This window comes from Henckelia pumila, chromosome 2 (assembly GCF_033568475.1).
Source record: "Henckelia pumila isolate YLH828 chromosome 2, ASM3356847v2, whole genome shotgun sequence".
Lineage (NCBI taxonomy): Eukaryota > Viridiplantae > Streptophyta > Magnoliopsida > Lamiales > Gesneriaceae > Henckelia > Henckelia pumila.
Genome location: NC_133121.1, coordinates 16,271,236 through 16,283,700, shown reverse-complemented (window position 1 = coordinate 16,283,700; position 12,465 = coordinate 16,271,236). Strand labels below are relative to the sequence as shown.

Genomic DNA, 12,465 nt, shown 5'->3' with positions numbered 1-12,465 from the left:
TTTAATTGAAAAAATGGTTGATCCCGAAGGAGATCCCATTCCACATGAGTCAGAGGCACATTGGTTCATGCAGAGGTTAAATCGAGGGATGTGCACGAGCGGCAGGGACCTAAAGGAGGGAGCAACATGGCCAATCCCCAGAGCATACCCCACAATATTTCAGCAGAAAATATGCTCCACAGTGTGTAATTTTTTTATTTATAAAATATTTCCTTAAAAATTAGCCCAGTCCTTCAAATTTGCAGAAAATATGCTCTATAGTGTGTAATTTTTTTATTTATAAAATATTTCCTTAAAAATTAGCCCAATCCTTCAAATTTCTGAAATTGACTTTGATAATAGTTCACCCAAACAAAATGATTTAAAAACCAATCAAAATTTGTTGTTCCCTAGAAATTAATATATTTTTGAGAGATGATAAACCCGACTGATAATATCTTTGAAAAAAATATATTTTGTATAAATCCAATTAAATATGAGCTCAATTTCAAAAAACTAATATATATATAAAATAAACATGAATAAATATAGAACTCAAAACCACGTTCATAAAATCCAAGGTTTTAAAAAGCGTGAAGCGTGTCGAAGCATGAGAGTCAAGCTTAAGCTTAAATTTTAACCTTAAGAGCGATTACTGCGAGCTTAAACGTAAAAAACGTTTTTAATTTATAGTATAATTTTAGTCATCTCAAAAAAATCAAGTGTAATGCATTAATTCTTTGTGAGATTCTAATTTAATTTATTTCATCATTCATTTCATATCTCGTGTCATCGAACATAAACTAAATTAATTGGTCTAATTTAAAACATTAGCTGTAAAATTCTTCAATATGTTTTGCATTCACATCATCGTTATACTTGATCATACAGTATTATACATTTCTAACATTGCTAATAATCACACACTAACCTAATTTATAATCTATTTTCTTTTATTAATCAATTTTGGTTTTTAAAAAAATTACATTTATGCGATATTTAATGACAATTAACATGTTGAACCTGTGAACTGGACGTCATCACCAACTGTGGGCACAATGTAGTGTCAGTGAATGGGAACATTTTTTTACCTGACTTTCATTGGAATGGACGCTATCTTGAATATTCTCACCATGATTTTATTTGAATTGAGTTTATTCAACGCCTCACAAGTTCCATCGATCAAAGGATTAAAGCCAAGCCATCTTTAATTTCAGCAAATTGTAATTCCGAAACCTCAATTTCATGAAATTTTTCAGGAAGGGTTTTGATCAACCTCAATTTGATGCGTTTGTTGGTTATATATATATATATTAAGTGATCTTTGTATTCGTGCATATCTGCGTTTATTTATTTTTTTTTGTAATTGGATGATGTTGTTTGTTGAATGGTAATGATAGAAGATTATTATTTCTGGTCTTTTAGGGCTAGGGCTTAAAGATGTGTAGGGGTGGATATTTATCTTTTGCAAAATTATTTGGGAATTCATGGGTTTCTGAAGCTTGATGTTTGGAATTGTTTGTATTTATTGAAATTGGTGGTAATAATTTTAGAATTGTAGAGTTTGCCTTGTGACTGTGACAAGATGATGCTTTATGAAGGCTTTTCTATGATCTAATTCCAATTTGTAAATGGATTTGTATGGCTGACCATAAATTAAAGGTTGCTATCTCATCTTATGGCGACAGGTTCACACTTTTCTTACAGTATTTTAAATGCTGTAATTGCTTCTTGGAGTCCGTTTAACCAACCGAGAAGGTAGCTTGTTTTTATTTCTTGGTGGTGTGTATATATATATATATATTTCAATCTTGGCTTAGGATGATCATTTTGGTTTTGGACACTAGTCCTGTAAGGTTATTATTGTTTGATCTTTGACTATCATGTATGTGAATGAATTTTACGTTATGTGAAACAACTGCAGGTTGTGAGACTCATTGGTGTTCTGGTTTAATAAATACTTAATAATCTGTTATCTGAGGCTTATTTCTCCTCAAGATTTCCGGCTCTTCAATTTTCTGGAATTGACCGTAGAGACAGAATTCCAGTACAATATCGGTGAGTAAATCAATGCAATGGCTGTTAGTCTTGAATCTGTTTTCATTAACAATTCTGAATATTGATAGTCAGTGGCCCGAAATGCGGTCAATTTACCCAGTGCATGGTTGGTCGGTAAATCAAAACAATGCATGCTTGGTCTTTTTGAAATTGTTTGTTCCCGACTTGCAAAAGGAGATATCTTCTATACTGTGATCAAATCAGGCGTGGTAGAGGATTTTTAACCTTTTGTTTTGGTGGGGTGGGGGTTGATGCACATTTCAATTTCAAGGTCATAAAGAAAGCTTTATTTTCTTGTTCTTCTGGTTGGTAGGAATTCCCCAATTTTTTTGCCACATTGCCACCCTGGGGAAAGTCTTCTAGCCATGGCTGTCTTTAGCATAGATACTGTTTTTTCAATTTCTATTTCATCATTATATAGAATAAGTGTTTTCTGTCTCCCTCTCTCTCTTTTGCATTGTTGTGGATTATAAATGGCATGCTAATTAATTTATCACTAGCAACATATCACAGTGTAAGTAGATGGCTTGTAGAAAAAGAAGCATTCCAAATGATGCAGATGTATGTGTGCTATACAAGGAATGGGATGAAGCGTCATGTCCCATATGCATGGACCACCCACACAATGCCGTTCTTCTCATTTGCAGCTCTCATGACAAGGGCTGTCGTTCCTACATTTGTGATACTAGTTATAGGCATTCGAATTGCTTGGATAGATTTAAAAAACTCAGAGAAGAAAAAGTAGATTGCTTGTCTGCTCTCAGTTCGATTCAAGAAAGTCAGCATGATACTATTATTGCTACAAGTAGAGATTTCGACCCGACAACTGATGTAAGTGACAGTAATTTGAATATTTCTCTTACTGCTAGTAGCTCTGCAGCATTTGTGGACATGCCTGGAGGATCTGGACTAGGTGCCATCCATAATGTGAATCCTGGTTTTCAAGATCAAGAAGCATCATCATCTGAAAGGCTTGATCTAGATGAAACTAATATGGAGAAATCAGATGGATCGAATTTGAAATGCCCTTTGTGCCGAGGGAATATTTTGGGATGCAGAGTTGTAGAAGAGGCTAGAAAGTACCTAAACCTGAAGGCAAGAAGTTGTTCTCACGAATCTTGCTCGTTCTTTGGTAATTATAACGAGTTGCGCCGGCATGCTAGAAGCGTTCATCCAACAGTACGGCCGGCTGATGTTGATCCGTCAAGACAAAGTGCATGGCGTACGCTTGAACGTCAGAGAGAGTACAATGATATTGTCAGTGCCATTCGATCAGCCATGCCTGGTGCAATTGTACTCGGTGATTATGTTATCGATAATGTTGATAGATTATCAGGTGAACGAGACAATGAAGGTGGTCGGTGGTTAAGCACGCTCTTCTTGTTTCATATGATTGACTCGATGGATTCACGAGCAGAACGGAGAGGTGGCAGGTCAAGAATGTTCCCTAGGTACCGCCGTGCCACTAGAACCGTCTCCAGACACCGCTACCTATGGGGAGAAAATCTTTTAGGTCTTCAAGATGATGATGATCATGATGAAGAAGATGGAGATGCTGAACTGAATTCAAGTATACTAAGTGATATTGGGGATGACGCTCCTCCATACCCCAGAAGGCGTCAGAGATTGGGCCGTGCTCAGTCAGATGAAGATCAGTCTTAGTCCGCTCAATATGCTTCGGGTAGCTCTTTTTTTGTTTGTGAAAACGTGTAGGGGTGGGTGGATTTGAAATTATTAATGAAGTGTATTTTAATATGCTTTCTGGGTTCAAATTTTACCTTTTCTTCTTATAATATATATCTTCATGAACTTTGAAGAATTTTCAAAGATGCGCGTACTTATCCATTTCCCTTCCCACTCAATCTACTCAGTTTGCCATGTGGCTTGGATAACTGATGGTAACTAATTCTAGCTGACCTTTTAGGTTTTTTTCTTATGATGTTTCAGTGATCTGCATGACATGGTTTTCTCTTGATCACGTCGACTGAAGCACAAGGCGTGATGCCGTGTCGGCTCCAACCTGTAAATGGACAGAAAACAATTCTGGGAATTGTTTCTTGGAACTGTTGCACTTGTCCTTTCCTTTGTTGTAATCCAAGGTTTGTTAATAACTTCTGTGTTTCCAGATTCAAATCTGTAATATATAATTTGTGTAATTTAACATGCAGTCTGATTCAACTCTCGTTTAGTTGTTCATGATGATACTATGGATGTGTCGCTGAATTTAAGAATGATGTAATTTGTTCATTAAACATTGTAAATTTCACTTTCCCAAGGTGTTAAGCTACACTGAATGTTCATTATTTTAAGTTTTAAAACGTTGCTCGAATTTCGAGCATCTAAATTTGCCTTTAATTGCTTAGCACATAATTCCTTATGGAAAATGCTAGAGGTACAATATTTATTGTGTACAACGATATTTCATATTTACAACAATAATATCGTGAGATTTTGCTATTTTATCGCGAGATTTTGTATTTAATGTATCGTGAGATTTTGATAAATTAAATTCTTGTATTGAATTTTTTGTGTTATAAGATTTGTTGTACAAATTTCGTTGTAAATATTGCATCACTCATTTCTTATTCTTTAGATGGATATCCCCGTACTTTTTGGCTGCATTGAGTGAATGCTTGTCGTGAATTAGAGATAAATGTTTTTTTTTGAAAATAAATATATATATATATATATATATATATATATATATATATATATATATATATATATATTAACTCAATCGGAATCTAGGTCGAAAAATTAGAAACAATATTGTTTTTCAGGTATGGTTTCAATATAACAACGAGAACTGAGTCAAAATGGGGAAATAAATCCATGTCAGTAATGTAGTGATTGGCTCTTCTCAATTTTTTTTAACAAAATTTTGAAATTTTGTAAAGAAAAACTAATAAGTGCTTTTTAAAAGCACGGTCAAACACTATCTAATTTTTATGGTATTTCATGTTAGTTGTTACATCAATAATTGAATCTCACGTTTCTATAATTCTATTTCAACCTATCTAAAAAATTATAACACTAATAAAAATCGAAGATATGTTAATTAATTGTTAATATAACAGGGAACATTAGAATAATTAGTATAAAAAATTTCTCTAAAATGGGCTAGACGGATTAATCTGGCAGGAAATTGCTAGGCATGTTGAGTTGCTCGCTCTGTCGTCTAAAATAGATGAATCGTAAGCATGTCGAGTTGATCGTTTCGTCACCTAAAAATTAAAATAGATGAATCTGTCGTCTAAAATATGTGAATTGTGTTATAAGAGATTTGTATCAAATATGTGCATTGTGTTATAAGATATTTGTATCGATAATTTCTAAAAAAGCGGACCGAACCATAATTGGTCTTTGCCTAATGATTGGTTGAATAGACTACCTCGCTAGCTCTTTGAAATGTCTAGATCATAGTACAGTTTTGTATTTCTTAAATTTGAATAATGTGGAATTATAATTATTTAAATACAAGATTTAAGTTACGCAATTTAGACTATTCGAATTCAATTTAAGGGAGGGAAAATATTTTTAATTAAAATTTATATTCATAATATCTTGAAAAATAATTGTTGCATAATCAATCTAGGAGATCATGTATTGTTTCGTTTGTTTTCCTAAATTCAAACTTTGAAGAAAGGAATTTTACCCAAAAGAAGAAAAACAAAATGCCTTGACTTCCAACAGATTCAAACTTTGACTTGAATGAAGAGAAAAGACATGATGTTGAACATTAATCTATGACAAATGCATGGACTATAATCGAAGTCCAAATTCATCATGAAATACTCCCAAAAAATAGATTAACCAAAAGAAGCCAAAAAAAAAAAAATCAAAAAATCAAAAATGGAAAATGTACTTGATTGATAAATCTTTGGTTGGATATAGTTTGTATATCAACCTACCTACAAATACATAATTAGTCATACTAAAGACCGCCCAAAATGATTACTACTCCAAAGGATTCCCCCTAGCTAAAATCATAGCACAATTCTTGGCTCTTAAACATCAAATTCGCACAAGAAATTAGTCAGTTATGTAAGGCAGAAAATCATAGAAATGAGAGTTTCATCGTCCAAAGTTTTCCCTGAAAAACTTTTTTTCAAAGTTCATGTCACAGCTGGTCCAGGAGAAGAGCGAATATGAGGACGTGATAAGTTCCGAGCATTTCTCCTCCCCGTTGGTTTCTCCGGCTTGGCTTCGGGTGGACGCACTTTTACTCCTCTAATCATCTGAAAGTATAAACCACACAAGATTCATCAAAACAAGGTTTGCTTGTATCCTATGGGAACTTGATCATTTTGCAACAAACCTTTTAGATTTATGGGACATGTAATGAAGATTTCAGTTGGCGTAAGATCAAAAGATTTGAAATAGTTTTAGGCAAATAACAAGCCACACTACAAACACAATTTCAAACCAAAGAAAACACATTCGTAGGGGGTGTGCCGGCAGCAACCTCAGAAGGTAATCAAAGAGAAATATCATGTACAATTTTTAAAGTTTCACGTTTCGCCAACATATAACATCGGCTTTCACGACTTCTGGAAATTTCTTAGGTCCAACGATACACGAGAAAAGGTAAAAGAAAAGGAAATCTTACATATTTGCCACATTTTGTGTCCAGGTAGATCACTATAAAATCTCCTTCTTGAAGTCCATTTACCTTCACAAAATCTCCTAAGAAACCAACCACATGATTAATAAAAGCATGACCTATTTGCATAAGGTTGCATTTGGATTGAATGATTTGAATACGAGGGATATCTGAAATAACTCAATATTTGAGTGAATTTGAAATTCACCCCAACGATTCAAAATAGAACTAGCTGTAATTTTAAATCAATTGTCAAGCGGATTTTGTCAAACAAACCAATTACTAGCTTCAAATCCATTCATCCAAACACCATATATTTTACCTGTGTTTTCAAGAAGGTACATTCTACTTTTGTTATTTGGCCAAAACCTGTAACATAAATCAAATCCAGTAAATTTCCAAGTCGGAAAAATGTGATTGCAATAAAAATATATATGCATCTGTACCTATATCGCATATTCCAGACCCGAGAAGCACCAATATCTTCCATGGCAATTGTAACTCCATCCCTGGTTCCGAGTTCCGGGAGATGGTTTTCAGCCTCCTTCTGATGGCATGGATATCGTGAAATTATTAAACTTTACAGAGACATATTCTAACAGGTTCTCATATGCAATTTTATAAAAATCCTAATTGCAAGCAATGGAATGCAATCACAGCAATATTTAGCTAAGACTGAAAATTACTTTTGGCAACACGATCCGTCCTAGATTACCAACATCACTTTGCTTCAAGACTTTCTGCATCAAAAACTTCAAGTTCCTCTCCGTCTTTGAACAACCCTGCAAGAACAAAATCAAACAGAAATGTTAATCATTATAACCTCCAATCTGAGTCTAAATTCAGACAAAAAACCAAGTACATTTTGAAGTTGATCTGAATATGATTCTGGTCGAAAATCCTGCAGTTGCATTGAACCTTGTTTGACTTGATCTTCGGAAGGTTGAGAAGCATCAACAGGTGGTATTGGCACACTATCCGTTGGGGGAGTCGACGCAGAATCAGTGACAGGAGAATAAACCCAATCTTCCGGTGAACTAACTGGATCGCCAATCGGATGTGAACAATCTATTTGATTTTTATGTCGGTGATGGTTCGAGTAGAGCCGTTTTTGCCGAGCCATTCTATTCTTTCGGGCCTCTCTAGTTGCAGAACAGCCTGACCTAACCAAATTCTCCCCATTTGGAGCAGAAGTCTGATACGGATTCCCCACGAAAACTTGTTGATAGGACGAAACAGGATGACTATTATCCCTAGAATGGCTAAATTGCGGCGACATGGACACGGTATAAGGGGCTGGAGTCCAGGCTTGAGCATTGTTCATCATCTGGTATTCTGATGATGGTGCTGTACAAGGCATCATATTCATCACTTGCTGATGATGATGGTATGCAGGAGGGACCGGAAGCGGCGGGTTCGAATACGTTGCACCGCCCATATTACAGTACCCAACTGCCGGAGGAGGAGGAAGACCCGGGGTCGCCGCCACCAGGGTGGCGGATTCAAGAACCTGAGGCATCGGTACAGGAATCATACACGAGGCCGTGGGAAAGCAGCGTTGGTTCGAGTTATCGGGAGAGACAACATTAATGTAACTAAAACTGGAGTTGGGAACAAGGGTTGGATTAACACCGGGGTTTTCTTGATACTGATAGTGAGATTGGGGGCGGCCGCCGCCGCCATTCTTTTGGAGCTGGTGTTGCTCCACCCATTCAAGAATCAATTTCAGGAGACGTTTCATGCCTTCTTTAGTTCGTCCCAATCGTTTCGAAGCATTTTCGATGGTGGATCGGTTGAGTTTTATCTTCCTCACATCCTCTGCGGAGATGTGATCTTTGTTTTGCTTCAGCCAATCCAGGAAAATCATGGAGAGCTCCTTGTTCCCTCTTAGGAAACTGAACCCGTCGTTCTCTTCTTGGCATTGGGCTTTATGCGGCGGCGGCGCCTCTTGGCCTGGAATGGTTTCTTGGCTCTCGAACAGTGAAGATGGGTCCCATAATTCATTGCTGTCAATCAAATCCATGTACCCCAAATTCTCCATCATATGAACGCAATCAGCGTCGAGTGTACCTTCAAGGTCAGACGGCGTCGCCGCAATATCAGTGGCGGTGGTGGATGCGGACACTACGGCGTAGCCCGCTTCATTCTGGCTCCTCTTCCTCTTCGGCACCGCCCACGAAGCCTCGGGCGAGGATGAAGCGGCGGAGGAAGACGAAGGCGTGGCCGCGATGTTCCGCCCCGCCGCCGGGGCGGTGGAAGACGACGAAGACGAAGACATGCAAGGCAACTCCGGCAGAGAGGGAAAATCACCGAACAAGACAGAAGCGTCATTCATATCTAGAAGAGTAGTATTTTCTTGTTCCTTTTCAAACCAAAAATCCTTCTCCTCCATCACCACCACACCTTGCTCCTCCACTTCCATACCACCGCCGTAGTCCTCCCCACAATTCCGGCCAGAAGAGCGCCGATCGCGGTCAGCAACAGGCGACCCACCTCCCCCTCCTCCTTCCTCAATCATCCCGAACCTTCAAAAATCAAAATTTCTTGATTCAGCACAGTGAATTTCCCAGAAAAAGAAAGGAGACCAGATAACAAACCTTGTACATAAAAGGAAAGAACAGAAATTTGTAACCAACTAAGGAAACAAATAAAGGATCTTGCTTCAAATCTTGCAACTTGCATCACCCATAACAAAACATACATCCAAGGTTTCCCATCCGCCCCCGAAAATATATTCCAGTAACTGTACTGTACTTTTATGAATAGAAAATCCAAGAAAGCGACCCAAGGCCCTTCACCAAGCCCACATTTATTATACAATCAGATTTCACAAAAACAAAAAGAAAATAAATTATTATTATATAATTATCTTTTTTTATATATATATATAAAGAGAATGGTATATATCAATCATCATATTCCAGAGATGAACCCTAAAAGGGCAAAGGTTCGGTGAAACCCAACCACCATTGTTAATGCTCACTTTGTTCTGTTGTGCGGAATTTTCAAGCTCTTTCGATTACATTTAATGGTTTCCCGAACACTTTATTTTTGAATTAATTAAAAAATAGAATATTAGATGAGCAAAACCTAAAAGCCTCGCTCTTTCTTTTGAAAAATTGTTCCGTTTGTTTCTTAGCCGATAAGTTCTAATGGTTTCTTTTCTTTTCTTTTCTTTTTTTTTTATTTTTATCAAAATTTCATCGGTGCCTGTGTTTGTAATTATATCGATATTTTTAGGTAATATGTATACATAATAATAAATACATATATGCGTGGAAAAGAAAATAATTTAACAACTTTTAGATGGCTGTAATAAAACTTTAATACATGCTCAAATGAAATTTAAAAAAAAAGTTATTTACTTTGAAATAGAAGATAAAATGAATTTTCTTTTTTTTTTAAAAAAACAAATAAATATTAGAATTTAATAAAATATAATAAGAAAAATGTTTTATTGCGTGTAATTTGGGGTTTAAATTTAAAATTGAAGATAAGGTGGAGAAAGAAGAATAACATGGGAATTCGTGATATGACGTCACTAAGGACTCTTCCAGAAGAAGTATACGAGTTTCTTTTTGTTTTTTTACCACTTTTTTTTTTTTAAAAAAATATATATATATATATACATACATACAGTGTGTATATATATATATATTTGCATTGCTTGAGCATGTAGCAAATGCCTATTTTTATTCATTTTGATTTTTGGCTTTCGAGGAAATATTTTTGTTTATTTAATAATAATTATTAATAGATTAAGTCTCGTGAATTTATATCAAAGATACAGATTGACCAGATTTATAATGAAAAGTAGAAAAACGTTGTTGTGATGCGATCTTACCAGTTTATATTCATGAGATGGGTAGAATCAATTTATATTTACAATGAAAAATAATATTTCTTTTGTCCCAATTATATTGTTCACGTTTTTTTTTGTTTGTCCCAAATGTGTAGTAATATACTATATTTAGTAATATTTTTTTACACTTCTTTACTAATATATCTTTATACCTTGAAAATTGTGCAATTAATTTTTTATACATTAAATAGGGATAAAATATGAAGTTTATATAAAATTTACTTTGCCAATAACTTTTTCTTAATCTGTGTGAAAAAAAAAAGAAGACAATATATATGAGACATATGTAGTATATTTTTACATGAAAATTAATAATTTTTAAATTGGTCGGTAAATAAGATATTCGAAATTGGCTTGTGATTACATTTCATAGGAGTTTTATGTGAAAAATAAAATATTTGATATAAAATATAATATTTTTTCGTGGGACTCAAGTCAGTAAAATATATTTCTCATAAAATTGACCTTGAAATTGGGTCATATGAGTTTTTATACTATTATTATTAATAATTATATTCTTTCACTCTACACATATAAATTTAAAAAAAAATTTTGACACCACATATAAATTTTAATTATAAAAATAATGTAAGTAAGTTTGGACGAATGTAGAAATAAAATACATCATACCTTACAACAGCTAAAATGTTGGGATTATTGTGAATTTTCCCCCTTAAAATGGTGACATCGTACGTCCGGATTTTTGTGATTTTCCCACCCTTAAATCTAATAAATAAATGTCATTTTTTAAAACAAATAAAAAAAAATAGATATTGTCATAGGTAACATCGTACCCGGATTTACAATTTTCCACGTTGGACTTCAATAGATTAGAAAAACAAAACATTTATATGTGAATAAAATAATTTTTGCATTCTTATTGTATTTTTTACGTTTATTTTTCTATCATATATTGACATAGCAATCGATCATTATCAAAATTTATTTCACGGGAATAAAAAAGTGCGAGAAAAATAATCATTGAAGTGTTATATATATATATATATATATATATATATATATATATATATATATAAAATTTGTTTTAACAAATCTAATTAAAATATTTAAAAACCCGAAAATAAAATTTACATACTAAATTTGTAGGTGAAATTACATTCCACTAGATTTATATATTTTTTTTTATCTCAATTAAGGGTGAGCATTATTTCAGTCAAATTGAATTAATCGATCGAACTGATTGATTTCGAAAATTCGATTTTAGTGTTAGAAAATTTCGTTAAATCGGTAATTAGGTTCGATTTTCATCAAAAAAATTTTGGTTAACTGAATTATAAAAAATTAAAATTTGAATTTTTTGTTAGGCTTTACATATAATTTATAATATTTTGTTTAATGTGTTTATATTTAATATTGTACTTAATTTTAGTTATTTTAAAATTTTAAACTTAATGTGTTTTATTATGATAAAAATGTCATGTTTCAATCATTAATTTTATAGAATTTTGTATTTTATAATTTTATTTTGTAAAAAATAGGTTATTTCGGTGACCGATCGAATTAATCGATTTTAATTCGATTCGATTAAATCGATTTTAGCATAAATTCGATTCGATTAGCCTAAAAATAATTCAGTTTGATTTTTGACCGAATTAGTCGAATGATCACCCCAAGCTCAATTGTATTTTTTGAGACACGTATTACACATATCAATAAGAAATAAAAATTCAGGCACTCAATTAATTAGCAAAAATTGTATAATAAAGTGCAAAAATACATGATAGTACAAATGGTGACGCTGCGAGGGAGAGTGTACGTGAACGTTAGTTTGAAAATTCTTAGATTTTGCTATAGTAAACAGCGTCGAGTTATTAATATATGAGGAATCAGTTTTTATTTTCCATGTATTTATAGTAGTGATGCAAACGAATCGAACATGTTAGTGAGTTCTACGAGCCCTCTCGATAAATATTTGATTCATATTTGAGCTTATCGAATTCGA

The 12,465-nt window shown here is 33.9% G+C and overlaps 2 protein-coding genes across 6 annotated transcripts; one reads left to right on the top strand and one right to left on the bottom strand.

The window, feature by feature from the left end:
• Window positions 1–1,024: 1,024 nt before the first annotated feature.
• Window positions 1,025–4,337, top strand: LOC140881704 (uncharacterized). Of its 3 annotated transcripts, none has more exons than XM_073287222.1 (5): window positions 1,025–1,202; window positions 1,668–1,737; window positions 1,904–2,037; window positions 2,551–3,718; window positions 3,985–4,337. In XM_073287222.1, the coding sequence occupies exon 4, from the start codon at window positions 2,560–2,562 to the stop codon at window positions 3,697–3,699; it is 1,140 nt and encodes a 379-aa protein (XP_073143323.1). In that variant the 5' UTR covers window positions 1,025–1,202; window positions 1,668–1,737; window positions 1,904–2,037; window positions 2,551–2,559; the 3' UTR covers window positions 3,700–3,718; window positions 3,985–4,337. The 3 variants fall into 3 exon arrangements, with proteins under 3 accessions (XP_073143323.1, XP_073143324.1, XP_073143325.1); XM_073287223.1 differs by having other exon boundaries at window positions 2,538–3,718; XM_073287224.1 differs by lacking the exon at window positions 1,668–1,737.
• Window positions 4,338–5,953: 1,616 nt separating this feature from the next.
• LOC140881703 (B3 domain-containing transcription factor ABI3-like) lies at window positions 5,954–9,597 on the bottom strand. 3 transcript variants are annotated; one of them, XM_073287219.1, is made up of 7 exons: window positions 9,238–9,597; window positions 7,503–9,165; window positions 7,327–7,422; window positions 7,087–7,187; window positions 6,963–7,009; window positions 6,647–6,723; window positions 5,954–6,275 (listed from the first exon to the last, which is right to left on the bottom strand). In XM_073287219.1, the coding sequence occupies exons 2-7, from the start codon at window positions 9,156–9,158 to the stop codon at window positions 6,153–6,155; spliced, it is 2,100 nt and encodes a 699-aa protein (XP_073143320.1). In that variant the 5' UTR covers window positions 9,159–9,165; window positions 9,238–9,597; the 3' UTR covers window positions 5,954–6,152. The 3 variants fall into 3 exon arrangements, with proteins under 3 accessions (XP_073143320.1, XP_073143319.1, XP_073143321.1); XM_073287218.1 differs by having other exon boundaries at window positions 7,503–9,597; XM_073287220.1 differs by having other exon boundaries at window positions 7,087–7,184; window positions 7,503–9,597.
• Window positions 9,598–12,465: the final 2,868 nt, after the last annotated feature.

Coding starts and splice junctions, on each gene's coding strand:
- LOC140881703 (XM_073287218.1), bottom strand. CDS start 9,158: ATGATTGAGGAAGGAGGAGGGGGAGGTGGGTCGCCTGTTGCTGACCGC. Junction 7,423..7,502: donor ATTCAGATCAACTTCAAAAT/GTACTTGGTTTT, acceptor TTGTTCTTGCAG/GGTTGTTCAAAGACGGAGAG. Junction 7,010..7,086: donor GTCTGGAATATGCGATATAG/GTACAGATGCAT, acceptor TTTATGTTACAG/GTTTTGGCCAAATAACAAAA.
- LOC140881704 (XM_073287224.1), top strand. CDS start 2,560: ATGGCTTGTAGAAAAAGAAGCATTCCAAATGATGCAGATGTATGTGTG.